This window comes from Pipistrellus hanaki (genome assembly GCF_964339955.1).
Source record: "Pipistrellus hanaki genome assembly, chromosome: 2".
Taxonomy (NCBI): Eukaryota; Metazoa; Chordata; class Mammalia; order Chiroptera; family Vespertilionidae; genus Pipistrellus; species Pipistrellus hanaki.
This window is the reverse complement of record NC_140504.1, coordinates 21853398-21881097: the sequence shown is the minus strand read 5'-3', so window position 1 is coordinate 21881097 and position 27700 is coordinate 21853398. Positions and strand designations below refer to the sequence as shown.

General features: G+C 38.8%; 2 protein-coding genes across 4 annotated transcripts in view; one reads left to right on the top strand and one right to left on the bottom strand.

Annotated features, from left to right (window-relative positions):
* The window catches only part of SMC4 (structural maintenance of chromosomes 4), a 38987-nt gene extending 24066 nt beyond the window's left edge, over positions 1-14921 (bottom strand). The window contains exons 1-9 of the mRNA XM_084876012.1: positions 14476-14921; positions 13197-13340; positions 12060-12238; positions 11405-11596; positions 9890-10066; positions 2590-2754; positions 2205-2332; positions 1588-1728; positions 772-922 (exon numbers count right to left, since the gene is read on the bottom strand). Coding sequence (XP_084732138.1) covers positions 772-922; positions 1588-1728; positions 2205-2332; positions 2590-2754; positions 9890-10066; positions 11405-11596; positions 12060-12238; positions 13197-13335 — 1272 coding nt within the window. The 5' untranslated portion in view covers positions 13336-13340; positions 14476-14921. The remainder of the gene's footprint in view (positions 1-771; positions 923-1587; positions 1729-2204; positions 2333-2589; positions 2755-9889; positions 10067-11404; positions 11597-12059; positions 12239-13196; positions 13341-14475) is intronic.
* A 79-nt stretch (positions 14922-15000) lies between these two features.
* The window catches only part of IFT80 (intraflagellar transport 80), a 90929-nt gene continuing 78229 nt past the window's right edge, over positions 15001-27700 (top strand). Inside the window, exons 1-3 of one of the 3 annotated variants that reach the window (XM_084876017.1) lie at positions 15021-15120; positions 20413-20614; positions 26328-26411. In XM_084876017.1, coding sequence (XP_084732143.1) covers positions 26375-26411 — 37 coding nt within the window. In that variant the 5' untranslated portion in view covers positions 15021-15120; positions 20413-20614; positions 26328-26374. The other 2 variants (XM_084876015.1, XM_084876016.1) reach the window with 2 other exon arrangements.

The following is a 27700-nucleotide window of genomic DNA, read 5'->3' as shown; positions in this document are numbered from 1 at the left end:
TCTTTGGCTCCTTGAGTGTTGCTCTTCCACAAAATACCATGTATCCTCATTAAGTTAATAACAATGTACCTACCTATATAGTTTAAGTTTAAAAAATTTAGCTCTCAAAAGAAATTTCAATTGTTCTACTGTTGATATTTGGCTCTGTTGACTAACAGGTTTGCCGACCACTGTGATAGAGCAATGAGCATAGTTTGAAAAGGTCCCAAATTAATTATTAGAGTCTGGCCCCTAGCAAGGTAGTCATTCTGATCCAAAGTTCTTTATTTTTAAAAACACCTTGTTGAAATTACCAACTTTCCCTTCCCTCCTTATTTTATTAATTTCTTTATTGATTAAGGTATCACATATTTGTCCTCAACCTCCCATTCCAATCCTCCATCCCCCCTCCCTTCCCTCCTTTATTAAGGAGGAATTCAATTTAATTTTTGTAAGAGGTAATATTTTTAAGCCTATAATACATAACAACAAAAAAATCTTTTTAAACTACTATCCTAGTAAAAAGAATATTATTTATCACCAAAGTAGAATTGCTAATTTGGTAAATGTTTCTCCAACAATATACTATATCATAGAAACATATGCTCTAAAACTCAAAATCAATGAATGTTTTGGGGAAAACATCAGGTTTGGAGATCAATCTTAAACACATATTCAGAATCCCCACACATTCTCTTAGATAATAAGGGTCAAGCACATCCATGAAAAATCATAAAATCTAGATCTGATATGCAGACATTAAATTTTAAGAATTTCTTGCCAAAAACCCACCTTTTCTTTTTCTTTTTGAAGTTGTTTCTCAAGCTTTTTAGCCTTACTCGAAGCATGTTTTAATTTTTCTCTAACTTGAACATCTTCCAAATCTAGCTGTGTAAATTTTTCTTTGTTTTCCTCAATATATTTTGTAATTTTATTCAGTTTCCTAGCAAAGCAAGAAATTCATCAAATCATTATTTTTAGATACTCAGATATTTAAAGGCATATTATACCCTGCCTGGACATTTCCTCTATAAATGTATCCAAGCTTTTAAAAGGTAGGGTCCTAAAATTACCTATTTTCAAGTTGATCCTAACACCCCACCCCCCACCCCCATTTGAGAAAGCCATCAAGTGATTATGAGAGTTATTTTGCCCTTCTACTCTGGATGGGAAATAATTACATTCCCCATGGACTACGATATTTAGGCATAAAATTTTCTTTTCATAAAAGTAAAACTTAAAAAATCCTATCTAAAATAACCCCAATTCTACTTCAATTACATCTGTGAACTCTTTATTCTTAAAACAATCTGCCAGATTAAATACTTATTTTCGCTGTGAGGTTTTGTTTATGAAATTCTGCCACAAGGGGGTAGCATCCTCCATTATTTTAAGACTTTAGCATCGAGCACTCAAATCTAATGATGACTGTACTGGATGCAGGGCAATTAAATGTTTCATTTTGTCTGCAAAAGGAGACCATTTTATATGCCGGCAAATGTATTATGCTCATGTGCTACCAGCAAGTTTATAATTAGATACATATACATACAGATAATAAAATTAACTGACTTTAAATACTTATAGTACTTTCCAAAAAATTATTACTTCTCTACATCTTTTACAGCTTTATTCTTAGCTTTCATTTCATTTGATAGCATACTGCTCTTCTCATTAATTTCTTTGGTATCTTCATTAATTTTTTCCTTTTGAGTTTCCATGTCAGCAACTCGTTTCTGCAGGTCATGACTAGAGGGAGAAAAAGAAATTGGAGATCCCAAAATTCCATTTTTAAAATTATGTAACGGATTTTAGTAAAACCAGCCATTTCTAAAATATTCTTAACTACAGCCAATTTACAAATACCTGGGACTATTGGGGGAATGAGTGTATGGAGGAAGGAGGGTGGGGGGCGGGGGAAATAGCAAACCGGGTGACTAGATTTAGGAACAAAATAGGATCCATTTATAAATAAAATTATGTCTTGTCATAGGAACTAAAAAGTATATATAAAACTATTAAGTATAGTAATAAATACTTGTGAGCCCACTTGCTAACTTAAAGCATACTTTAAAAGTCAACTTCAATACTATGGTAAACAACTCCAATTTAATGAATTATTACATAAAATAATTTTTATACTTTTTTTACTTCACATTGCTCTAATACAGGAAAAACAACAACAACCGGATTTGACTTATTGTCAGATACATAAAGGTACTTACATGTAATATTGACAAACATGATTCTTTTTTCTAAATATTTCATTTTCCAAGGTAAGAAATTCGATTGCTATGTTTTTCTCTCCTTCTAAGGCATCTTTTTCCTTTTCCACCATCTTAACTCTGTTTAACTACAAAAATCAAGTGTACAGATTGTTAAAAAAAACAAACACAACACTTCAAATGTACAATCTGAATTTAAAGTATGCCAAAATGGGATAAAACATATAAACTGCATTAAAATATTAATAAAAAAATATAAAAATCAATCTAAAATAGAAAACATTTTTAAATAATTATAATAGACAGTAACTTAAATATTTGATTCCTAAAATTTGCTAATAAATGAAACCTTCTGATTTACAACAAAAATGTACAAAAGATTCACCTTCTCTCCTCTGTGTTCATTCAATATTTCAACTCTTCGACACAAGACTTTAATAGGTTCATTTAGCCGTCCACAACCAATTATATCTTCTAAATATTCAAGCATACCCTCATCATGTTCAGTCTGGCCTTTTGGTTTCATCATAGCAATCTGTTCAACTTCACCCTTTAAAACAAGTCATTATTTCACACTCATTGTGAATGTTTAGCTACATCAACTTTAAATTAGGAACAATTAACAAATCCATTAGTAACCAACAATTAAGTGTTGTAAGTCAGTAGTTTGGATATTTAATAAGATACAAATAAAAAATGTCCCCTCATCAGGCCAGTGTGGCTCAATGGTTGAGTGTCAACATATGAACCAGGAGACCACAGGTGATTTCCAGGTCAGGGCACATGCCTAGGTTGTGGGCTAGATCGCCAGTGGGGGGGTGGGGCACATTCAGGAGGCAGTCAATCAATGATTCTCCCTTATCATTGATGTTTCTATCTCTCTCTCCCTTCTTCTTTGGGGGGGGGGGGGGAGGGAAGAAAAAAAGTTCTTTCCACTGATTTAAAAAAAAAAAAGTATTTTATTGATTTTTTATAGAAAGGAAGGGAGAGGGATAGAGAATTAGAAACATCAATGAGAGAGAAACATCAATCAGCTGCCTCCTGCACACTCTCTACTGGGAATGTGCCCGCAACCAACATACATGCCCTTGACCGGAATTGAACTTGGGACCTTTCAGTCCTCAGGCCGATGCTCTATCCACTAAGCCAAACTGGTTAGGGCTCCACTGATATTCTTAATAGTTAAAATTTCACGTAAGGGGATAAGAAATATGTATTTATACTTCTTGCATAAACTCTTATAGTATACACCCACATATATGCAGAACCAAAGGAAGTTCCCATTTACAATATTCATTCAATATAAATAAAACTATTAATTTTTACTAAGCAAGATTAGCCATATAATCTATAATTTGATTATTGTGGAGACATTACCAATTATCATGCTTCCCCAAAAATAAGACATCCCCTGAAAATAAGACCTAACGCAACTTTGGGAGAAAAAATTAATATAAGACACTGTCTTATTTTCGGGGAAACAGGGTACTAATAACACAATTAGAGCTCTTATTTTAAAACCAAGAATTTTTTAAAAAGACCCTTCATTGATCATCCCGACTCAAGGTGAATAGTATTATTAAACTTTCTATATAAATCTGGTGTTTTAAGTTGCTCAAGTGCTGGGCTTCATAAGGATGTCTCAAAGTTCTAACTTTCTAAAAGCAAGATCATTAACTGGAAAAGAAAATGACCTGTTTTTCTCATGGTAATAATAGAAGAAATCCAATTGACTGAAAACTAAAGGTCCTGATACATGACCCTGAAAAACTTCTGTTTGCAATCATTAATACTAAATTTTGAATTGTAATTAAAATCTTAGAAGAACATTACATATTAGTATTGATGCAGTTTAATTACAAAGAGAAAAAAAAGAAAGAAATCCACAAACAGTAACCTTTAAGGCTGACTACCAGGCAAGTCATTTGGTTTGGTAGCAGAGAAAATTTTGTCTGAACATGCTCAGACAAAATGCTGCTATTTACAACATAAGGGGCAGTCTAGTTAAAAACACACAAATACTCCTATTTCAGAAAAATAGCAAAAACAAAAGATAAAAATTTACACATTTAAAAAGAATATATTACTCTTTCTCAATTTAAATATTTACTTATGAATGAACCCTAAAAATTGAGGGTAAAACTTGCTTATGAAAATGTATCATATTTACCAAAAGCCTCAACATAATTATGAAGTTAAAAAAAATAAACATTTCATTTTAAAATCTCATAGGAATAATTTTTAATAATATTTATACATCACCACATTTTCTACTTTGACAACAAGCAGCACATGATTATCAAATACAAAGTGAAATGTTATCCAAAGAGCCTGTTCAGATTTAAGTTGTGTCATGTTGCAATGAAAACCATACTTTGTATATTTGCTGCATGTTAAAAAAAAAAAAAAAATCAAGCTGTTTAAAATCTGTAGTACGAACTTTAAAACTTCACTTTTTTTTTGTTCTTCAGTATGTATGAATTAGTGTTTTAAATAAATTGGTGTTTAAACTAAAATATGTAGATATTTATTTATATTAAGTATATTTTATCCTTCTTTTAATGACTAGCTCTTTCCAAATATTTGCAGCAACAGTTTTAAATTTTAGACAAGATTTAAGCCTGGAAAAATATACAAAGCTTTGCATTACAACAGGGTGGATGAATCCCACTTATTGAAAAAGCCGTTATTCAAAATTTTTATAAGCAAGGTTTATCAATATTGACACTACAGACATTCTGCACTAGATGTTTTTTGTTGTGGGAGCTATGCTGGGCTTCTTAGGATTTTTAATAGGATCTCTGTCCCCGAGCCACTAGAAGACAGGAGCATCTCCCCTTCCCTAGCAGTAATAACTTAAACTACCCTCAGACGAGAACCATCCATCTACTTGTTTATATCTTTTGGGTTAATATTTATAATCCAAATAATAGCTGACACCGGTATTAAAATTATGCCAAGAGAACTCACATATCTGAGTTAATTGGTCACAAAACTTAAGCACAGTATACATTTTTCAGATAACCAAAAGTTGGTATTCAATATGCCAGTTTACATTGATAAAAATATTCCTAAACACATAACTTTTTTTTTGGCCAAATTACTCATTGAAGAGATGGACTACCACTATTAGGAAACTGCCTAGCTATGGGTATAGTAGTTACTTGTTTTTGGTTATTTGTTCCTCCTTCCTCTAACCCCAATTAAAATGAAGGACATACAGTTGTAGTTCCTTTTCATCTAACAAGGTTGCCCAGCTGAAAATAAATGTAGACAAGGGCATTTATGAATCCAAATAGTTCCATCTCAAGTCCCATATAACATTCAGTTTTAGATTGTTTTATTATATGGCATGCAAGTTATTTATTTATTTATTTATTTATTCATTTATTTATTTTTTTACCAGTTATGATCAGATTACATAACACTATTGAACCGTCAAGCTGTGAGAACATTTAGGCCTCTACTTGTCACTTGACTATTAGGACTGCTATGGCACTCCAATGGCAACCTTGGATATTTCTTGATGTCCTTTTTTCTCATTTCTTTTTCCATTTTGTGCCATTTCATATATAATCTGTGAGTTGATAGTCTGTGCCCAGAGGACCCTATCTTTATTTTGCAGAAATATTACCTATTCCACAGGAAATTATAAAATATAGTTTTAATTTTAGGGCCATAAACTTAATACATTTCAGAGAAAATTTTAAAGCATCAACTTGACTTTTTTTTCTTTCTATTATTTACTACAGACTGTTTAAATTATGTTCAAAATATATCAGAGACATTAAACAACAGTGGAAAATATCAACAATGTTTTTGTGTGTGTTTTTGTTAATCCTCACCCGAGGATTTTTTCTATTCACTTTTTACAGAGCATGGAAGGGAGGGAGAAGGCTGGGGAGAGGGAGAGGGAAATATTAAGGTGAAGCATATTGATTGCCTTCCACATGAGCCCCAACCAGGGCAGAGATCGAACTGCAGTTGCAATCCAAGTACACGTCATGGACGGGGGAACAAACCAGCAACCCTCCAGTGCACGGTCCAATGCTCTAAGCACTAAGCCATACCGGCCAGGGCTCAACTATGGTTTCTAAGAGTATCACAGGAATAGCAATCAAACTTCAAGAGAATATTTATACTACAAAGCCTTAAATATTAACTTATTGTGATTCAGCTATACCATTCTTTGATAATTTAATTTACAGGAATACAACATAAAAATCTATGAGGAATATGATTCTTTATTCTTACTCAAAAAATTTTAAATTTTAGTAAAAGCACGAACCACATGAACTCAAGAATAAAACTTTCCCCTCTAATAAGGCCTACAAGATTCTAAAGACAGACATGAGTGTTTGCATCACAAATAACCCATAATTACTGAACTTTGAATTTTTACCTAGTCGTAATTTTTTTATGTTCTCCATTTTCACTGTAAATTAATGTCCTTTATCTTTTAAAAAATATTTTTTTAATTGATTTCAAAGAGGGTGGGAGAGGGCAAGTCTGCATGTCATGCTAGATTTAGGGTAACTATCCTGGAAAGAGATGGATAGTTAACAACTCAGAGGTAAGTTATTCTGATCTCCAAATTATTAAACAATAAGAAGAAAATCTTGCCGGGACCGGTTTGGCTCAGTGGATAGAGCGTCGGCCTGCAGACTGAAGGGTCCTGGGTTCGATTCCGGTCAGGGGCATGTACCTTGGTTGCGGGCACATTCCCAGTGGGGGGTGTGCAAGAGGCAGCTGGTCGGTGTTTCTCTCCTCATTGACGTTTCTAACTCTCTGTCCCTCTCAATTCCTCTCTGTGTAAAATCAATTAAATATATTAAAAAAAAAAAAAAAGTAAAAAGAGTACAGGTTTAAAAAAAAAAAAAAAGAAAGAAAATCTTGGTTCTTGTCTTCAATTTTAATTAAGATTTTATAATATAAACACAAAGCACTCCTTGCTAAAGCCTTCTCCAATAAACCTCTTCTTTCAAAAAAAAAAAAATATATAAACACAAAGCATATGAAGTTGAAAAGTTTGACACCTTGAAGGGAGCAAATGCATCCAAATCAACTAAACCTAACTTATAAGTTATAGTCATCAAAAAATGCTTTTCAGAGCTAATAAAACCCTACTTGTTTACACAGATAGCTATTATAATGGAACAAAGGCTCCCAAATCAGGTATATATAAAAGAATAAATATAGAAGTATGGAAAGTACAATGGTCAATTATTTTATCTAACACCTTTTGAAATCATGTATAAGTGCCTGTAAGGACAGGAATAGGATTTAACCATCTTTGTATCATTTATAGCATCTTAGCATAGTACTCTTTATTAGGTACTTATTTGAGTGGATTTTAAATGGATTCAAATGGTAGAAATGCCTTCTAGAAGAATGTACTAAAATAATATAAAATAATATAAACACTGTAAAAAAATTTACCCAATGGACTTCTGTTGAACATGATCCCTGGCCAGTCTATACATTTTATTCAAAGTAATCACTATGTCTTAGATGGTAATTATTATATCTCTACACATCCAGCCTCTCAAACCACAGATAGTTTTTAAGTAAACATTCTTCAGTGGGAGGGAAAGAAATAAAAACCACATTCTTACTTACCTTCAAATGCTTTAAATCTTTAGTACAGGAGTCGATTTAGATAAGGAACTAAATAAAAACCCATAAAAACCAGGGTAACTTTCCCTCAAACTTTTAAATGAGGCATTATTAGTTCTACCTAGTCTAATCCCTCTTTCTTTTTCCTACCAGGTGAGTTCCTAAAGTTCTAATCAAATGGAATTTAATCTGTTAACTTGGAAAGTTTAACTTGATATTAAAAATATTTAAAACAATTTAAATGTTAAGATGACATAAAAAGATTGATATTATCATGAGGACAAATGGCTTAAGTATCTTAGGTACTTGAGAAGTATATAATTAATATAAAGTTGACAATTTAAAAATTCTTATTTTTTGGGGGAAGCTGTTACTTAGCTTCCTTTATTACTGAACTATGGAGAGATCTGCACCAAGAAAAAAAATTACCCTTATAAGGATTAAAATGCAGCCCACTTTATTTTAATGTCTTTGCACATGTGTTAAACTTTGATTAACCCAAGAAAACAGTAAATAGCAAATTATAAACAAAAGACAGACACAAATAGATTCTTGCAAAATGGTATAATTATCAAATTTATTATAAAGGGATATAACTTTTCATACATAATTAACTAAACCAAGTTTTTAAACATAAGTCTATAAAAAGTTAAATTTTATTGTTAAATCTCCAAAAAGTTTTAATTCCACGTCTGTGTTAACTCAAATTTTAGATCCAGAACTGACTTCCCAACATTAAAAAAAAAAAAATTAGTTTGGGTTATAGAAGTATTACAAATGTACTGTGTCTGGTAACAAAAGATATTAATATAACTCATTTTAGAATGATTATTATTTACCTTGTACATACACTATGCATGTCTAAAAGTAATATTTTCTTTGTTGAGGAACAAAGATAAAATGGAAAAAGGGGTTAAAATTTTAAAAGTTTGTTATTGGAACACTCACGTTCTCCTAACAAAACTTTTAGTATCAAATAAAAATTCCCAATTTAGTGTAAAATCAGTAGGACAAGATACTAAAGAATATTAGCAACTCTATATCACAACACAGTTTTTTGCCTTAATTATGATACTCTTGGTGACTCTGGACAGGGCCCAGAAAAAAGATAGCCTCAAAAAATTTTTAATACATCTGACAAAGCTATGCTTTACACTAAAAACTTTTAAAAAAAGGTAACACATAAAGAAGAAAAGAGAAGGGATTTTTTTTTAACCAAGCAATTTTGGTAGAATATACCCTTACTCAAATAAAGAATACAGGTTTTCTAATAAAAATCAACTGAACACCAGGTACTTAATTTTATACCCCTTTAAAAAAACGTTAACAGTCCTGATACTTAAGAATAAAATATCAGTTACTCTCTGATCTTCCAATAGTGGTTTCAAATAGGCCATTCTAACCAAAACAAAAACCAACTTGAGTTAAGCTTTTGTTAACCATTCTAAGTGTTAAAAAAAAAAAAAAAAAAAAAAAAAAAAAAATTAAATTAGCTAGATACTCAGGTAAATTCGGAAACACCAAGTGTACAGAGTCTTTTCTTTTTGGCTATATAATATTAGCAGGAATAAGAACAAAAGCAAAGGAAAATAAGTATTAGGAGATAATGAATCTCATTTAAAATTTTATCCTAAAGGGAAATACAAACAAAAATGATAAATAGTTGCTATATCCCTGTCACGCTAAAGCAGCACAATAATATTGGTGTTTAATGTTTATTCCACTACGCCAATATTTACGTGCTGCTAGAGCGGAACAAGTATGTCAGTCCACTCAAACATGAGTATCTGATGATGAAAATATAGTTTTGAATGAATTTCCTTAAATTTCTAGAGCAGCAAATAATGATTCGCATCTTGACTATAGTATGTAAACCATGATGTGCTGCTACAGGACTTTAAGGCCTCAGAAATACAGGATTCATCCATCAGGGAAAATTCCCGTAAACTTTATTGGAAACACACACACCACAACAACTACCAAAAACAACACACAAAATAACTAAAAACAAAACCCTCCCACAAAAGTAATAGGAATAAGAGGGCCTCTAAAGTCTTTAATAAATTTACCTGCAAGATTAAAAATCTATTATGGTCCAAGTCAATGCCATGGCTTCGAAGAAGATTTCCAACATCCTTAAATGTCTTTTTCTTCCCACTTATGTGATAGACAGAAGTATTATCTCTGTAGGCCGTCCTGGATACATAGAAGTTACTGTTAGGAATGACTTCATAATCATCCCCTTCCTGTTTTGAGGAAAAACAAAACCAGAAACAATTTTGGTATTAAGTTACTGCTCCACCTTTTATTCAAGTCAATTGAAACTAATTATATGGATTAAAAATTTTAAAGAACATGCATATAAACTCGAAATAGTTACTTTTCACGAATTAACTCATATTGATAAATTACTAGTCCACAAAAAAACAAAACAAAACAAAAAACTTGCAAAGAATGATTCAAGGAAAAAAGAAGGCAGGCAGTAATGAGATGATACAAATAATTTTTTTTGTGGGGGAGGGGAAATATACTTTAAATGAAGGTAAAAGAATTGTAAAAAATTGACAACTATACTCTGCACATTAAAGAAAAAAAAAGATCAGATTTAAAAAGTGAAGCACAAATCTACTTTAAACCCACGTGCCCTTAAAAGCTATGTCATTTTGAAATTATGACTTAAAATTTACATGAATAAAATGTAACTTATAGGCAATGGAACAAAATCTGCAATTCAAACTGTACAATAAAAACCTAAGCAACAAGAAAAAAAAACCTGAGGGGAAAAAAAATTAAAATAGATGCCACTACATAAATTTAAAGCCCTTTATATTAAGAAAAAATTAAAACAAAACCTATGAGCCAAGTCACATTTCTCCTCCTTGTGTAATTAAATTTCTATATTTTTAGGTTCTGGCCATTTTTGAAGCATAAATTTTCAAAGTTAATCATTAATTATAAGAGGAAAAAAACCTATACTAACAAAACTGTAACTAATCTGAAGAGTCATTTTACCTACAATTGTCTCCTTTTCTAGAAAACAAACGTGTTAGCTTAACCCATCCCCTGTTTTAAAAGAGTAGTTTAAAGTGAATCAAAGCTCTTTCTTATCAAATACACAGAACTACAAATAACATTCGATTTAATGTGAACTGAAATAACAGAGATGATTAAACTTAGGCAACTGTTACATTTCCAAGTTTAGGTAATTCATCTGAAAGCAATAAAATATAACTTAAAAAACAAACCAAAAATGTATAGTAAAAGAATGCCTATTTGGCGCTCAGAACATTAAAACTGCTTGATGCTTTATTCCAAAAAGGTAAGCACTAACTACTATGAACTACTTAAAATTAATTTTCCTGGCTAAAATTTTTAACATTTTAACAGCTACCACCAACCCTCCTCAAAAAGAAAGTATGGTCACGGAGGTAACTAAATCAATAATGTGTTCTGCTTTAACCAGACACTAACTTTTAAAACACAAATTTAAGCCAAAAATAAAACGTGTAATGTATTTAAATTATTTGTATTAAATTATCTGAGTAAGAACTCAAAGTTGCAAATAACTAGTCAAAGTCTCTTACCTTATCAATTATCTTTTGAAAATGAACTTCCACAGTACAACTCTGAATATCCTTGTGTTCATCAGAATTATGTATTAGTACCGAGAGTTTTTTAGATCTTATTTTTTGTGCTCGATAGCCAAACACGAAAAGCATAGAATCAATAACATTAGATTTGCCACTGCCATTTGGCCCAATAATACAGGAAAAGCGCTGCATAAAAAGAACAGAAAAAAAAAAAAAATCAAAGTGAAGTTTAAAAGGTCATACTACTGATTTTAAACAGCTTATTTCTTTAACATGCAGCAAATCAACAACTATTCTGGTTTGCATTGCTAACCAGAATTTAAATAACACAATTTAAATTTTCTTACTACTTTGCCACAAGCTTGAACACTTTAAAAAAGGCCACATTCTAATTCTAACTTTTTACAAAATTCATTCTAATAGTAAATAGAAAATACTCCCTTCAAACAAAAACTTACCAATTCTATTCAGTGAAAACAATTTTATAATAGGTAAAGAGGTACCAAAGATAATCAGATAAAACAAAAGCTAATTTGTTGTTAAAAGCAAACACCAGGTGTGCCTCAACCAGGATAAATAGTTACAAAACTGAAATATCTTGTAATAACGACTCATTATCTTTCAATAGTTATTTAAAATGGGCAAATACCTTATGAAAAGGTCCCAGAATTTTTTCCCCAGCATAGGATTTGAAGTTCTGGTTTACAATGTGAGTTATCATAAGTCGAGGCGCTCCGGCTTCATTGGTCATTGCAGGAGGCGGGGGAGGAGGGATGCTATTCAAAATCTCTTCTAAACTTCTATTATCAATGTCCTCACTTGGAGTCTCTAAGTCAGTCAAAGGAAAGGAAAGGCAAAGCGGGGAGGGGAGAGGGAGAAGGGAGAAGCCTGCATTAGTGCAATTCGTTCTGAGGACTAGAGCCTACTAAATCTCTGGAGATATTGTTTAAGAAACATAGGAATCGCTTTTTTTCCACTTAAACAGTATTACCCTAAGCTCATAGGTGATGAGAATCTTTCATCTTGATTTGATTAAGAAAATTCTTCAAAGGAATGCCACCAGTCACAAAACCTATACAAATATACTTCTTAGGAATCAAAACACTACATCCATCATAAAGCAAATCTGGGAAAACCACAGCAACCTGACTCCCTGCTGCCCGCCTGTTCGGGCGGTTAAGTCCCAAGGCTCTAGATCCAACTTTTCCCGGGTCTTGGAGCACCTGGAAACCCCTTCCTGAGGCCCCCCCCCCCCCCCCCCCCGATTCTGTCACAAGGGCTTCATAATGCCATCTAATTGCTGGACTCGCAAAGGCTACGGTGGCTTCGAGTACATTATCATCGTCTCTTTAGTCTAACTTTAAGACCACAGAAGTGAGGTTAGGGTCAAGCAACTTTCCATTATATTAATACAGTCATGTTGATTATGCCCGAAAGGGGAAGGGAAAAAAAAAAGTCCACCGGCTATTGGCTGACCCGGCCGATTTCCGCGGAAATAACAAGGCCACAAGCAGAAACGGAGTAAAACAAATGAAGCCGCTTCCTCGCCCCCGTCCCCTCCAGGACCGTTACTCAGAGACGGCTCAGTTCGATCCCCGAGAATCGACAAATCGCTTTCCTGAGCGGACCTACCGGCCCCCCTCCCCCCATCGCGATCTTGGGACGCCAACCCCCCCTGCAGCCCCTCTGCTCCCGCCCCATAAATCCAGCCCGTCCCGGAGGGGTAGGGGTGGAGGTGGGGGTCATCCCCCCCAGCGCGCTGTCCCGCCGAGGCCGGGCTACTCACCTGCGGCGTCGGGGGCCGGGCTCCCCGCGCGGCCGGGCGGCGGCTCGGGCTCCGCGTCGCTGCTGGCGGCGTCCGGGGACGGCGGCGGCCCTTCCTCTCGGCGCCGGGCGGTGGAGGGCTGGGCGCCCTTGCGGGGCATGGTCGCTGCGGCCGGGCGAGAGCGCGAGTGAGGGAGACGGAGCCGCGGTCCCTCCGCGCCGTCCCACGCTCCCCGCCGGACCCCGCGCCCGGGAGCTCAGCCTCCACCCCGCCCCACGCGCCCGGGTCCCGGCGCCTCTTTTTAAAAAAACACCGCGCTCCACGCCGGCGGGCCCTCGGGGGAGAAGAAAGCACAGGACACCCCGGCACTAAGGAGGGAGCGATGCGTGTTCCTAAGCAAACGGGGGGAACCTAGACGCGCCCGGGCATCGAGCAGCGACGGAGCAGCCGCTTCGGCTCTTTTCGCGGCTTCCAGCCCCGCCGCCCCCGGAGCGAGCGCAGCGGCACCTCGGAGCGCACTTTCTCCACCAAGTTAACCTCCGCGCGCTGGCAGCTGCCGGCATCCCCGCCTCGCTCCCGGGGCCGGGCAGGCCGGTGCACGGACGCCGAGGAGATCGTGTCCACCTCAGGTCTGCGGGGCGGCGAGCGCAGCCCAAAGCGGAAGGCTAACGGGCGATCGCCGCCCCCGGCCTCCCCCCGCCGACAGCTCCGGGCGGCCCCAAGTCTCCCCCCAGTCCGACGGGGAGGGCGGGCGGAGGCTGGGCTCGGACCAACTCGCGGCTTCCAAATCGGACCCCGGCCGCGCCCGCTCCGGAGCCATCATCCGGGGGCGACAGGGGTCTGTCCCTGCGGCGTCCGCAGGGGAATCCCTTTTGGATAAGAAACTGGAAAGGTCGCCAGGGAAGGGCCAAGAGACCCGGCGGCCAGTCTCCTCGGGGAGGGGAGAGACGGGCCGGGGGCGACGCCCTTCCCCCCCACCCCCCGACAGACAGCGGGGCTCGTGCGACCCGCGAGGTTCGGAACCCCCAGCCCCCACCCCGCACCCCGCGAGACGCCCAAGCAGCTCCGAGGAGCGGCGCCCCCGGGAGACGCGCGCGGAAGCCCGGCCGCCGGGGAGCGGGAGCGGGAGCGGCCGCGGGGCGGGGGGGGGGGGGAGGGGTGACAGCGGGAGCGATTTCCCGGCGACAGCTCGGCGCGGACTTCGGCGGCTCCGGCCCGAGGCCTCGTCTCTCCCGGGTTGCGCGCGGACCGGGCGGGAAGCGGGAGTGTGACAGCCCGGCCGGGAAGAGACGCGCTTTACCTGCGGGACGGCCCACGCAGGCCGAGGCTGGACACGGCGGGACAGACCCCCCGCTCTCCCCGGTGTCTCGGCTCCGGGTCCTCCACTCGAAAATGGCGCCTAAAATACAAACTCGAACGGAAATTCGTTACAAACGTGCGCAATGCTTTCTGGGAACCAACTTATTTGAAAAAAAAGTGCGGCGATTATCTCCGCCATCTTCGGGGCGCTACCACGCATGCGCGCTCTCCCGGAGGGCGGGGGGAACCGGACGACGTGGGACGTCTTTACTAAGTGAAAACACTCTTTTCCTTGGGGCCTACGGAAACACACTTATTATAAAGATATTACCAAGAAAACCCGACGGCGCGAGTTTTGAAAGAGGAAAAAAACCAACAAAAAAAAGGAGTAAGGTTCCGCCCCCAGCTAGAGGCGGCGCTCAGCCGTCCAATGACACCCCTTACACTGGGAGGGCGGGCGTTCGCAGGGGCGGGGTCTCGGGCCCGCTCTTCTGACGCGCGGCCGGGAAGTATCGCGAGAAGAGGGAGGGCGCTTAGCTCCGTAGAAGTCACTATGGTAACGGGGAGGTCGGGAAGCATCTTGGTAACTGGTCCCTCCTCAGCTCTGCGAAAGCAGTCGGCCGCAGTCGCTTTCCTGGAATTTAAGGTAAATTAAAAGGGTTTGGAAGTTGTGGCAAGCCCTGCACCCCACGTTTCCTGCTTTGAGGTGTGTGCGACGGGGAGCATCAGTTGTTTTCCGTCTCCCTGTGGGCAGTAGACCTAGCTTTGGGGATGCCACGGAGGGAGCCCTGAGGGACTATAGGGGGGAGTCGAGGGACTATAAGGAGAAGGGAAGACCTACATTGGTGAATGAGCGAGTAGTCCGCTTGTGAATAGCGGAAGAATGATTTCGAGTTATTGGTGTTAGTCGTTAGTGTCATTTGTGAAGGGCGGCGGCGGTGGGCTTTTAAAAGTCCAGGCAAGGGATAATTGTCGATGTCATTTGGTTGACTTTAAGAGAAAATCGATCAGCAAATATTTCTAAAGTGGCTCTTGTAGGCAGCGCACTGTACAAGGCATTATTAATAATCAGGATTATTAAGCAAGTATTCCTGTTCCCAGAGAACTTAGTTATCTTGCTGGTGAATTTTTAACCTGGAGTCTGTGGATCTGGTGATTGGTCTTCAGAGGAGTTCATAGTCGCCCCCCCTTCCCCAAATTGTCTACAATTGATTTTTTAAAAATATGTTTTTATTTATTTTAGAGAGGAAGGGAGAGGGAGAGAGATATAGAAACATCAATGATGAGAATCTTGATTGGCTGCCTCCTGCTGCGGATCCAGCCGCAACCCAGGCATGTGCCCTTGACAAGAATCAACCTGGGACCCTCCAGTCCCTAGGGCCATGCTCTATCTACTGAGCCAAACCAGCTTGGGCTATTTATTGTTTTTGTAAGACAAACTACTATGAAGCTGAAGGGGAAAATATTGGATGCTAGGCATATTAGAAGGTGTAGATAAAGATTCTCTCTGAGAGCTGCTGAAATCTTTTGGGTTTTCGAAGTTTGTAAAACATCGAAACCTGAGTTGGAGGAATATCAACCACGGAAATGCAAAGACAAGCCCGGGCATTGCGGCTCAGTGGTTGAGAATCAACCTTTGAACCAGGATAACAAGGTTCAATTCCTGGTCAGAGCACATGCTGGGGTTGTTGACCAGGTCCCCAGTGTGTGTGTGTGTGTGTGTGTGTGTGGGGGGGGGGTGTTATGCCAGAGGCATGGATCAATGATTATCTTCATTGATACTTCTATCTTTCTCTCCCTCTCCCTTCCTCTCTGAAATCAATAAAAACATATTTTTTTAAAAAGCCAAGACTAGACCAAATTGAGTGGTATATATGGGGGACAGCACAATACGGTAGAAAGATATAACAGGTAACAGGTATAGGTAACAGAATTCTGTTATAGGTAACAGAATTCCAATACCTATAATTTTAGCTACATTCTTGGACAGTTTACTCAGTTTATCAATCTCTCTGAGAGTATTTATTTGTAAAACCAATATGTAATACCTATCTCATAGGCTTGTTTATGATTGTTCATCCAGCACACTTACTATATGCATTGATATTGTGCTATGAATGTATAATGGGATGTCCAGTTAGAAGGTTAGCTTATAAAGGTTAGCTTGAAAGCCATGTCAAGGATTTTAGATGTGGTTGAAGGAAGCATCTATTAGAAAAATCTGTGCTAAGGAATGACTTGGTAAAAACAACAAAAATAGTAATTATATGGGATATGTTAAAAGCAAAAGAGACTGAGATCAGGAATGCTTTGGTTAGATTATTATTGGATATTTCTCCATATGGGAGGTGAGAAATCTATGTAGTAGAATGGAAAAAAACCTGACACATTTTGGGAGAAATAAAATCTGTAGCTTTTATAGATTTTAATTATGAAGCTGAGAGTGTAAACCATTCAAGTCAGATACTATTCTTTGTTTGAATCTTTAAATTAGTGATGAAGGGATAGGAAGAAAGATAAATCACAAATAACTCCTGGTTTTACTGCTTTTAATAATTACTGTGAATAATAGTCTTAATGACTAATATGTAGTCCAGCCGGTGTGGTTCAGTGATTGAGTGTCAACCTATGAACCAGGAGGCCAAAGTTCGATTCCCAGTCAGGGCACATGCCCTAGCAGCCAATGGGTGAAGCCCTCTCATCATTGATGTTTCTCTCTCTCTCTCTTCCCCTCCATCTCCCTTCCTTTCTCTGAAATCAATAGAAATATTTAAAAAACCAATAAAGTAACTGTGGCTTTAGATTTGGTTGAACCTAACCATGCCCCCCTCAAAACAAATGTTTTCAAACTGTACTTAAACCAGGTTATATAATGAAGAAAAAAACATTCATAACAAATAGCTACTTAAATTTAGAGTGAAACATAGGGCACTCAGAATAAGAGATAATTTGAGATGAGATAAGAGTCACAAGAAATAAAGACTGATTGATCTTTGCCAATACTTTGGATGCTTCTCATGAACTTCACACTTCCTAATAGTTTTGGTCCAAAATCATCTAACCACCATTATCTATAATTTCAGGCATATGTAGAAAAGAACCCTTACTTTTTATATTTTAAAAGTAAAATTGTATCCCACAGAGAGAAATAACTTCAGAAAAAAAGTTGGAATTAAATTAAAATACACATTTGCAATTTAAGTGCATGATTTTGTCAATATAATAAAACTAGAGTTCTAGTACACGAATTCATGCATGGGTGGTGTCTGACTGGCCCACGCTAATGGGGGCCCATCAGACCGAAGGGCTGCGGGGAGGTTGGCCAACTGGCCCCACCCCAGATCTGGGTTCCGGAGCGATGAGGGCCCGGTTCAGGCTGGTTGGCTGCCGCAGTGTGCCTCATAGCCACCAGTCATTCCAGTTGTTCCACTGTTCTGGTCAATGAGGTTTTATATATATAGACTAGTGGTGTAGACCCTCTCCAATCTGGGACCTCTCTCACAAGCTGGAACTGCTCACTCCTAACCAATCATCTGCCTGATTGCCCCTCGCCACTCTGTCTGCTGGCCTGCTCACCCCAACTGCCCCCCTCCCCCCCACTCCACCAGCCTGATCACCCAGAACTGCTCTCCCCTCTTTGCCCCCAACCGCCTCTACCTCAGCCTAGCCACCATTACTTTGTCCAGAAGAATGTCTGGAAGGTCTCCCACTTTGATTAGCATATTACTCTTTTATTAGTATAGAGGCCTGGTGCATGAGTCGGGTGTCCCTGATCAGGGTGTCCCAGATCCGGGTGGGGGTCCCCACTGGGGATGGTGCTGGCCTGGGTGAGGGGCTGGGGTAGTTTGCAGGCCAGCCACACCCCCATGGGGTGAGGGTTCCCGCTGGGTGAGGCGTGGCCAGCCTGGGTGAGGGCTGTTTTCAGGATGGCCACACCCCTTTCAGGGTGGGGGTCCCTGCTGGGGTGCCTGGCCATCCTAGGTGAGGGGCTGATGGCTGTTTGCAGGCTGGCCATGCTCCCCAGCAGGGACCCTCACCCCATAGGGGCGTCGCCAGCCTGGGTAAGGGGCTGAAGGCCTTTTGCAGGCCTCTCCTTCAGGGGCCATTCGGGTAGGCAGGAAGCTTGGCTTCCTCTGTTGCCAGGGGCAACCCAAACCTCCTGCTTGCTTTGGCTGGCTCTGTCATTTTAGGCCTGCTAATTTGCATACTCACTACTGATTGGCTGGTAGGCATAGTGAAGGTACGGTCAATATGCATCTTTCTCTCTCTCTTTTTTTTTAAAGGTTTTTTTTTTTTTTTTTTTTAAATTTTATTGATTTTTCAGAGAGAGGAAGGGAGAGGGACAGAGAGTTAGAAACATCGATGAGAGAGAAACATCGACCAGCTGCCTCTTGCACACCCCCCACCGGGAATGTGCCTGCAGCCAATGTACATGCCCTTGACCGGAATCGAACCCAGGACCTTTCAGTCCGCAGGCCGACTCTCTACCGCTGAGCCAAACCGGTTTTGGCCATCTTTCTCTTTTATTAGTGTAGATATGCTGTGTTTGCTTTCTAATGCGGTCACATTTCATAAGGTGAAGTTAATTTGCAGGTAAATGTTTAAAAATATTAAATTTGTAATTGTAAATATTTGAGTTAATTAGATATTAAGTAATAAAATGAATAAACATCAACTTCTGTAAGTTATGTATAAGTAGAGAATACTACTCAAGATTAATAAATTGGATATAGACACAGAACAGATAGTAATGAATATCCCTCTTACCAACATAAGCCCCCAAATACATTAACCTTGTTGAAACGCTCACCTAACCTTATTGAAACTCTCACCTATTTTGCAGAAAAAATAGGAGAGAGGAAGCAGAACAGGTTTTTTTTTGGAAAGGACCATTTTTAAACATTTATTTTATTGTTTTTTTTACAGAGAGGAAGGGAGAGGGATAGAAAGTTAGAAACATCAATGAGAGAGAAACATGGACCAGCTGCCTCCTGCACCCCCCCCCACTGGGGATGTGCCCGAAACCAAGGTACATGCCCTTGACCGGAATCGAACCCAGGACCCTTCAGTCCGCAGGCCGACGCTCTATCCACTGAGCCAAACCGGTTTCGGCTGGAAAGGACCATTTTTAAACAGGACTTTGTTTTTATTCATGTTTGTTGGGTTTATGGAAAGATGTATTAATGGAAAGTAGCAATAGAGAATATAGCTCAAGAGAGAAAATTGGATGAGATAGTGTTATAAAGATCATTAGAACACTAAAAATAGATTAGTTTTTTAAGATTGTGAATAAAGAGGGAATGGTATCAGAAAATGTTCATTCTTAGAATCTAGGAAAAATAAATATTTCTAATAATGTTTCTGGTAGGACTCTTGACACAATACCCAATGCAATTTGTCTTAAGAAAAAAAAAAATGGTTCCAATAAACAAAAAGAACAGGTTAGTATAACTGGATTCAGTGTTCAAACAAAGACAGCAGGATTTGGTTTCTTTCTTTGCTCTGCTTTGCACGCCATAATCTTGGCAATAGTGGCTTTTGGCACCTCGAGGCTGCCTCCCTGCTATGGTAAGTTAGCTACAGTAACTTTAGCCCCAAATCTAAAATTAATGACTGGGCATAACAGAGTTTTTCTTCTCTGTCATTTATTTGAGTAAAAGTTCTGAGCCACCTGTGAAACAGTGTGCAAAGGAAATAGAATGCTCTAATTGGTTTAAGCCTGAGTCTCATGCTGACCTCATTCAGCCACATGAGCTACGGGCAAGGAAGTCAGTGTTTCAAGGAGAAAGTCTTCGGAGCTGGAATAGGAGTGAATATATGCATGGTGACAAAAACACCAATTTGCACTACAAATAGGTAACTGTTATTAAGTTTTTACTATGTTTCAGTATTCTACTGGACATTTTATTTTATAAAATATATTTTTTATTGATTTCAGAGAGGAAGGAAAAGGGAGAGATAGAAACTTCAGTGATGAGAGAAACTCATTAATCTACTGCCTCCTGCATGTCCCCTACTGGGGATGAAGCCCACAACTTTTGCGTTTGTCCTGACCAGGAATTGGACCCTGACCTCCTGATTCATAGGTTGATGCTCAACCATTGAGCCACGTCTGCTGCGGCTCTAACTGGACATTTTAGGTACTTATCTCATTCATTATAATCAACCTGTGAAGTATGTATTATTATCCCCATTTTAAATAAGGAAAAATAATGTACAGTATGTGGAAGATCAGTAGGAGGGAGGTTCACTATAAGAAGGGGTCAAGTGTAGGAGAGACTGCAAAGAGAATGAGAATGGTGAGTTCATGAAAAAATAACATTTATTAGGTTTTTAAAAAAATGCAGAAATGCATACAGAAGAAAATACAATTGGATCATAATCCTATCACTCAGTTAATTGTAATAAATATATGAATTATCATATATAATAAAGAGGTAATATGCAAATTGACCATCACTCCAAAATACAAGATGGCTGCCACAAGATGGCCAGCAGGGGAGGGCAGTTATCGGCAATTGGGCCAGCAGGATACCAGTTAGGTGTTGATCAGGCTGGCAGGGGAGTGGTTAGGGGATGATCAGGCTGGCACTCAGGAGCAGTTAGGGGCATTCATGCAGGCAGGTGAGTGGTTGGGAACCAGCAGTCCTGGATTGTGAGAGGGATGTCTGACTGCCCCTTTAGGCCTAATCCCGGGATTGGGCCTAAAGGGCAGTGGGACATCTCTCGAGGGGTCCCAGATTGGAAAGGGTGCAGCTAGGCTCAGGGTCACAGTCCCTACCCCCCACACCCCCCATCACCCCATGCACAAATTTCAAGCACTGGGCCTCTAGTAGATTAATAAAATAGTATGAACATGGTAAAAACTTCAAACAGTACAGAAACATAAAATGAGAATTAAAAGCTTCCATTCGCATTCTAGTGCCCCTACTTTCACAAAGATCTCCATTAAATGTCTTGTATATATCTTCCCAGAAAATATTTTAGTATCCAATAGCTTATATATGCCTTTTTATTTACACAAAGGGGATTGAATTACATAATATTGCTGTGTATATTTCATCATTTAACATATTATAGACACCATTCTATATTAGTATATACAGATTCATCTCATTTTTTAAATAGTTGCATAGCACTCTCGTGTATTAGTTGAGTGTGATTCTTTTATGCTAGTTGATGAATTAAAACGATGAATTTAAGATAACTGCTTATTTTAAAATTTATAGATCACATGGTTTATTGGCTAGAATAATAATAAACACTGCATTTGTTAGGACATCCTATGAAAGGCTTATAAATATAGCCAATAAAATAATATTAAAGTATGTGGCAAGAGCTAGCTAATATAATGATAACTAGAATTGCAAGGAAATGTAAATATCACACTACATGTTATTCATATACCTACACGTTAGCAAATGCATATGGGAATTGGAGTGGGGTGGGAGTTAGAGGCTTTTTGTAATTGAACTATACTGCCATTTGAAAACTTGTTTCTTTTACTTGCTGTGTCTTTGAATCTGTCCTTGGAAATGATGAGTCTGTCATACAAGAGAGATCTTGTATAGTTCTATGGTAGGACCAATCTGAATAAAAGATCTGCTCTTTCCCTCCTTTCTCCTCTGGGGAAGTTACAGGAGCCTGCTCAGAACTATCCATTTAGAAGTCTGTTGATGTAAATTGCACTTTTAAACATGGGACATTGGGTAGTTAAAAGCAAACCATTAATTTCAACTACTAACATCAATAGTTGTTAGCCAAGGATTAGCTAATATGCAGATGAACTAAAAAAGAAATTGGTATTAATGTGCTTATGATCTACTTCTTGCATTTCTTATCTATCCTTCATATTCTTGTTCACCACTGAGGCTTTTCTGCTGCTTATTGATAGGTACACGTTCTTGTTGACAAATCTTGTCTTCCCTCTTTCCTGACTGAAAATTTTCTGCTTTTGTTAGTGCTTCTATCTCTGTCTCTTCTCCTCCCTTCCACTCTTTCTAAGAATCAATGGAAAAATATCCTCAGGTGAGGGTTAACGAAACAAAACAAAAATAGAATCTTAATGCAGACAATACTTCAGACTCTACAAGGACTTCTACGCCACCTTTTCATGTTGCTGGGTAGACTCATCTTATCATGGCTTTGAACCTGATCTCTGCGCTGACAACCCTCAAATTGATATCTCATTGATATTTCCTTGACTCCAGACTTGTATAACCAGCATCTCCTTGAATTTTCCATTTGGATGTCTAATAAGCTCCTTAAATTTAACGTGTATCCAAAAAAGAATTTTTTATATCTTCCAACATGTTCCTCCCTCAATCTTCATGTCAGTAAATTGCAACTCTGTCCTATCTATTGAAGCTTCAGTCATTTTTTATTCCTCCTTTTCTCAAACTCAATTCATCAATAAATCCTATTGAAATTGGATATTATTTGAATGAAATTGAATATTATTTCACAATATATTCAGAATGTGACCTCTTCATATCAGTCATACCACTACTGTCTTTCTTATCCAAGCCACATCTTTCATCTCTCTTCTAGATTATTGAAAACCTAATTTGCCTCCCTCCTTCCAGTTTTGTTCATCCTTGCTCTGTTTTTTTTTGTTGTTTTGTTTGTTTGCTTTTAAAATATATTATCCATATTGGCACTTTAAAAAACATAAGTCAGATCAATCTCTTCATTGCTGAAGAAAATCTGAAGCTTTTATTGTGGTTTTTCAAGCCCCTGCATGATCTGTACCCCCTCTATTCTCCCCTAATTTCCTGCCACTCCCTTCAGGCACTCCGTATTAGCCATACTGGCCTTCAGGATCTGATTTAGTCTTAAAGGCATTGCTGGCTGCTGTATTTAGAATTTTAAGGGAGTAAGTGTAGGAGCAGAAAGATCTGTTCTGGGGTTACTGCAATAATCAAGGCAGGGGATGGCGGGGACTTTGGACTGTGCTGGACGTGCTGAGAAGTGGCCAGATTTGGAGTATACGATATTTCGGTTGTTGACTGTCAGGGTTTGCTGAGCATGTTTTTGCTTTTTAAGCTCCATGAAATTTGACCCACACTAGAGCAAAGACAAGTTATAAATGATTTTTGGTAGCAAAGGCATAGTTGCTCTCATGTGCTTCCTTTACAAAGTTGTGAAATTGATCAAGTTACCTATACTTAAGAAACTTTCTTTTTATTACCTCCCCCCCAACCCCTCTTCATTCAACTCCCCACTCCCCACCCCCACCCCAGTACCACTGACTAGTCAGATCCTTGATAACCAATGCCTTTGGGCAGATAAAAACCTCCTCAGTGCAGCCCTCTGGCAGCTCTGCACTTCTCTGAATTAGTTAAGTGCTAATACTATTTCTTTATTTATCTATTTAGCTTCATACCAGAATGCACATATCCTTCATGCAAATGATCTCAGCTAAATAGGATGTTTGGGGCCCTGGCTGGGTGGCCGATTTCATTGGAGCCTCATCCTGTGCACAAAAAGGTTGAGGGTTCAATTCTAGGTCAGGGTACTTACCTGGTTTTTGGGTTCCATCCCATCAGGGCACATATGAGAAGCAACCAATCTATGTTTCTTTCTTTCTCCCCCCCGCACCCCTTCCCACCACCCCTCCTTCCTTCCTCTCTCTAAAAAAACAAAAACCAAAAACCAATAAAAACATAATCTTGGGTAAAGATTAAAAATAAACAACAACAACAAAAAAATAGGATGTATAGGAAAGATCTTTCTGAGTAAAGGAGAATCTTCCTAAAGTTAGAATGACATGTTCCTCTTTCTGTAATTCCTTGGCACCTTGTTTCTGAATCATTGGAGATTCCTTTCTTATAAAAAAAATTACTGCTTTTACTATTTAGATGAGATTTGATTGCTTTGGTGGGACACTATTCCTAATTATTCTGGATTTCATGTTTGAGGCACTTTGATCTAGACTGCATCATGTCTTTGTCAAAGATCTTTCAAATTTCTGGCTGTAATTGTATATTCTGATTTTATATATATTTTTTTCTTGTCATTTGTGTTATCATTTTCAGAAGCAACAATTACCTGCTTTTATTCTTTTAAAGACCTTATAAGCTTGGTGAATTTGACTTATTGTGAAAAAGCAGAATTTCATAAGTATGCTTGAAGGGAGATGGGGAAGGAGTTTTGAGAACAATGTTGAAACTCTTAGGACCAAAAGTGAGCCTATGAAGTATGTGGGTAAGATACTGTATTCTTTTTCTGGCTGCTGTACATAGTTTCATACTTTGGTATTGAACAGAAATCTTGCTGAGTGAACTGGAAGAGAAGTTTTTTACCCTAGTTGCATATTGGCTGACCATAAAACTTCAGATTTTTTTCTGTGGTTTTAACAACTTTTTCCTCCCAGTCTAACAAATTTATGAGTAGAATAAGTGAAAAAGATGCTTTGAAATACAACTGTGTTTAGCACCTTGCTGATCTAAAAACCTTCCTGGATTAGGGGGAATAAGTTATTTAAGGGAGGCCTACTGAATTCTTATCTATACTCAGCACATCCTTGGATGTAATTAGCAGTAATTTTCTACTTGGTGAAGAGGATTTTGTTCCTTTAATTACACTTTGATTTAATTAATTAATTTTCTCTTTAGGTTAGTGATATTACTCAGAAAGAATCCCGTAACTATAAAATGAATTCAGACAATTTAGCATTTTCTTGATTTATATATTTTTAAAAAATATATTTCATTGATTTTTTACAGAGAGGAAGAGAGAGGGATAGAGTGTTAGAAACATCGATGAGAAAGAATCATCGATCAGCTGCCTCTTACATACTCCCTACTGGGGATGTGCCCACAACCAAGGTACGTGCCCTTAACCGGAATTGAACCTGGGACTCTTTAGTCCTTAGGTTGATGTCTATCCTCTGAGCCAAACCAGTTACAGCAGATTTGTATCTTTTGATGACCTGGTTATTTGGGGAAGTGTTACTCTTTTTTTTCCTAGATTTTTACTTGTCAATTACACTGTGATTTTCATGTACAGTAATTTTTATAAGGGTTTTATTACCTCTGCCTACATAACTCCTTATTTTTCACATTGCCACTATGGAAATCATAAATGTTGGGGTAGTACATCTACCTCCAATAGAATGAAAACCTCAGATTGGACCACTAGGTTGACGATGTCATAATATTTCCACATTATTAAAGCTCAGAATTAAAGCCCTTAATTTCTTAGCCCTCAATCACATTTTGGGAATTTATTCTAATGTATTCAACATGACCAATAATGATTTGCCATTGAGGGGTTCCCAGTTTACGAAATCTTTTTTTTTTTTTTTTTTAATATTTTTATTGATTTCAGAGAAGAGGAGAGGGGAGAGGAGGGGAGGGGAGGAAAGGGGAGGGGAGGGAGGGGAGGGGAGGAAAGGGGAGGGGAGGAGAGGAGAGGAGAGAGAAACATCAATGATGAGAGAGATTCATTGTGGAGCATATGCCCTTGACCAGAATCGAACCTGGGACCCATAGGCCAATATTCTATCCACAGAGCCAAACCAGCTAGGGCCTAGTTTACGGAATCTTTTGATTTGACCTCTGGATAGCTTTTGGAGATTATTTACCTGACCAGATTTAGTGCTCTGCACTTGTAGGAATGTTTCAGGCAGGGTGTAGGCGGCCTCTGGAGTCCAACCCAAGGCCTCCAATCACCCCTTGGCAGGATTAGCACATTGATTATATGTCTTTATACCGGCAGGATTGGAAGTGTGTTTCAGTGTCCTTGGGCCCTAAGATGTTTTGCTTGCTTTTATTGTGTGTGTGTGTGTGTGTGTATACATGTGTTTTTAATGCAGATTTTATATTTTCCCCCTAATTTTTATTTTTACAGTGAATGCAATCAAGTAGCATTTAAACACTTTGCTGGAAAGTGGAAGCATGAGACTGAAGATATCACTTTTAAAAGAACCAAAGCATATCCTTTTTAACACTTGCAGACCTTACTGTGATCATCTTACTAGAGTATTGTTAAGTTTTCTTCTATTTTGTATTCTGTTTGGATAATGGGTGCGGGTTTTTTTCATTCCTTTAATGGCAGTTTAACTAAATTGTTTTTGAAATATTTGAGATCATGTGTTGCAGGTAATTCTCCAAAGCAAACTATTTGCTCTAAATCTTACTTTCAAATTCTTATTGACATTTTTCTTACTATACTTAAGTACTGTACTTAAGTACATAAAAAATAATTTTTGTTTAGTCTAGTAGGATCTTAAAGAGAAGCTTTTTTTAAACAAATAATTTCTTTGCTAGTGTGATATGTTTTTAGATGAATTTTGCTTTATTTCTTCACACTTCCTTAATGATAAAATGGAGAACAAGCTAGAGAAATCTGAGCAGTCAGAGCTTTATTATTTCACTAGAGGCCCAGTGCATGAATTTATGCATGGGTGGGATTCTTCAGCCTGGTCAGTGATAGGGGCCGATTGGAGCTGTCTCACCTAGTCCCAATTGGGGCCAATTGGGGCCAATTGGGGCCAACTGACTGGGGAGAGGGACTGCAGGAGATTGGCCAGCCACGGGAAGTTGGCTGTAGGAGCGCACTGATCACCATGGGGCAGCTCCTGCATTAAGCATCTGCCCCCAGGTGGTCAGTGTGCATCATAGTGACTAGTAGTAATGGTCGCTTAGCCTTATATATAGACTAGTGACCCGGTGCATAGACTCATGCACATTCAAAGGAAAATAATTAGAAGAAATATTTTAATATTACTATTTGCCCTTTCTCCCTCAGTGCCTGCCTGGGAGCTGGGTGGTGACCCTGCGCCCCGCTGCTGCTGCTGGTCATCATCTGTGGGATGATGATCGTTGGGGCGATCTGGCCTGCTCGCATCCACCTTGGCTTGGCACTGCCTCCTCACCTGATCCATCATCCCTCTGCGGTCCTGCTCTCATCGGGGCCCATTGGGGCCGGCAGCGCCTCCACTGTTGTCAGCGCTATGTCACCAATACCCGCTAGGTTCTGTGCCATCCCCTGGTTGTCAGCTCATGTCATAGCAGGCAAACTCCAGAACTGCCAGAGGGGACAATTTGCATATTAGGCTTTTATTATATAAGATGTAGGAAGATGGAAATTATAACTATTTTCTCAAACATGTGACCTTATATTTTGTCAGCAAGAATTTCTGATTATGTTATCAGGAAGATATAATAGGCGACTCCACCTTCATTTTTATATATACCAGTGCTTCTAAAAGTATCTGCAGA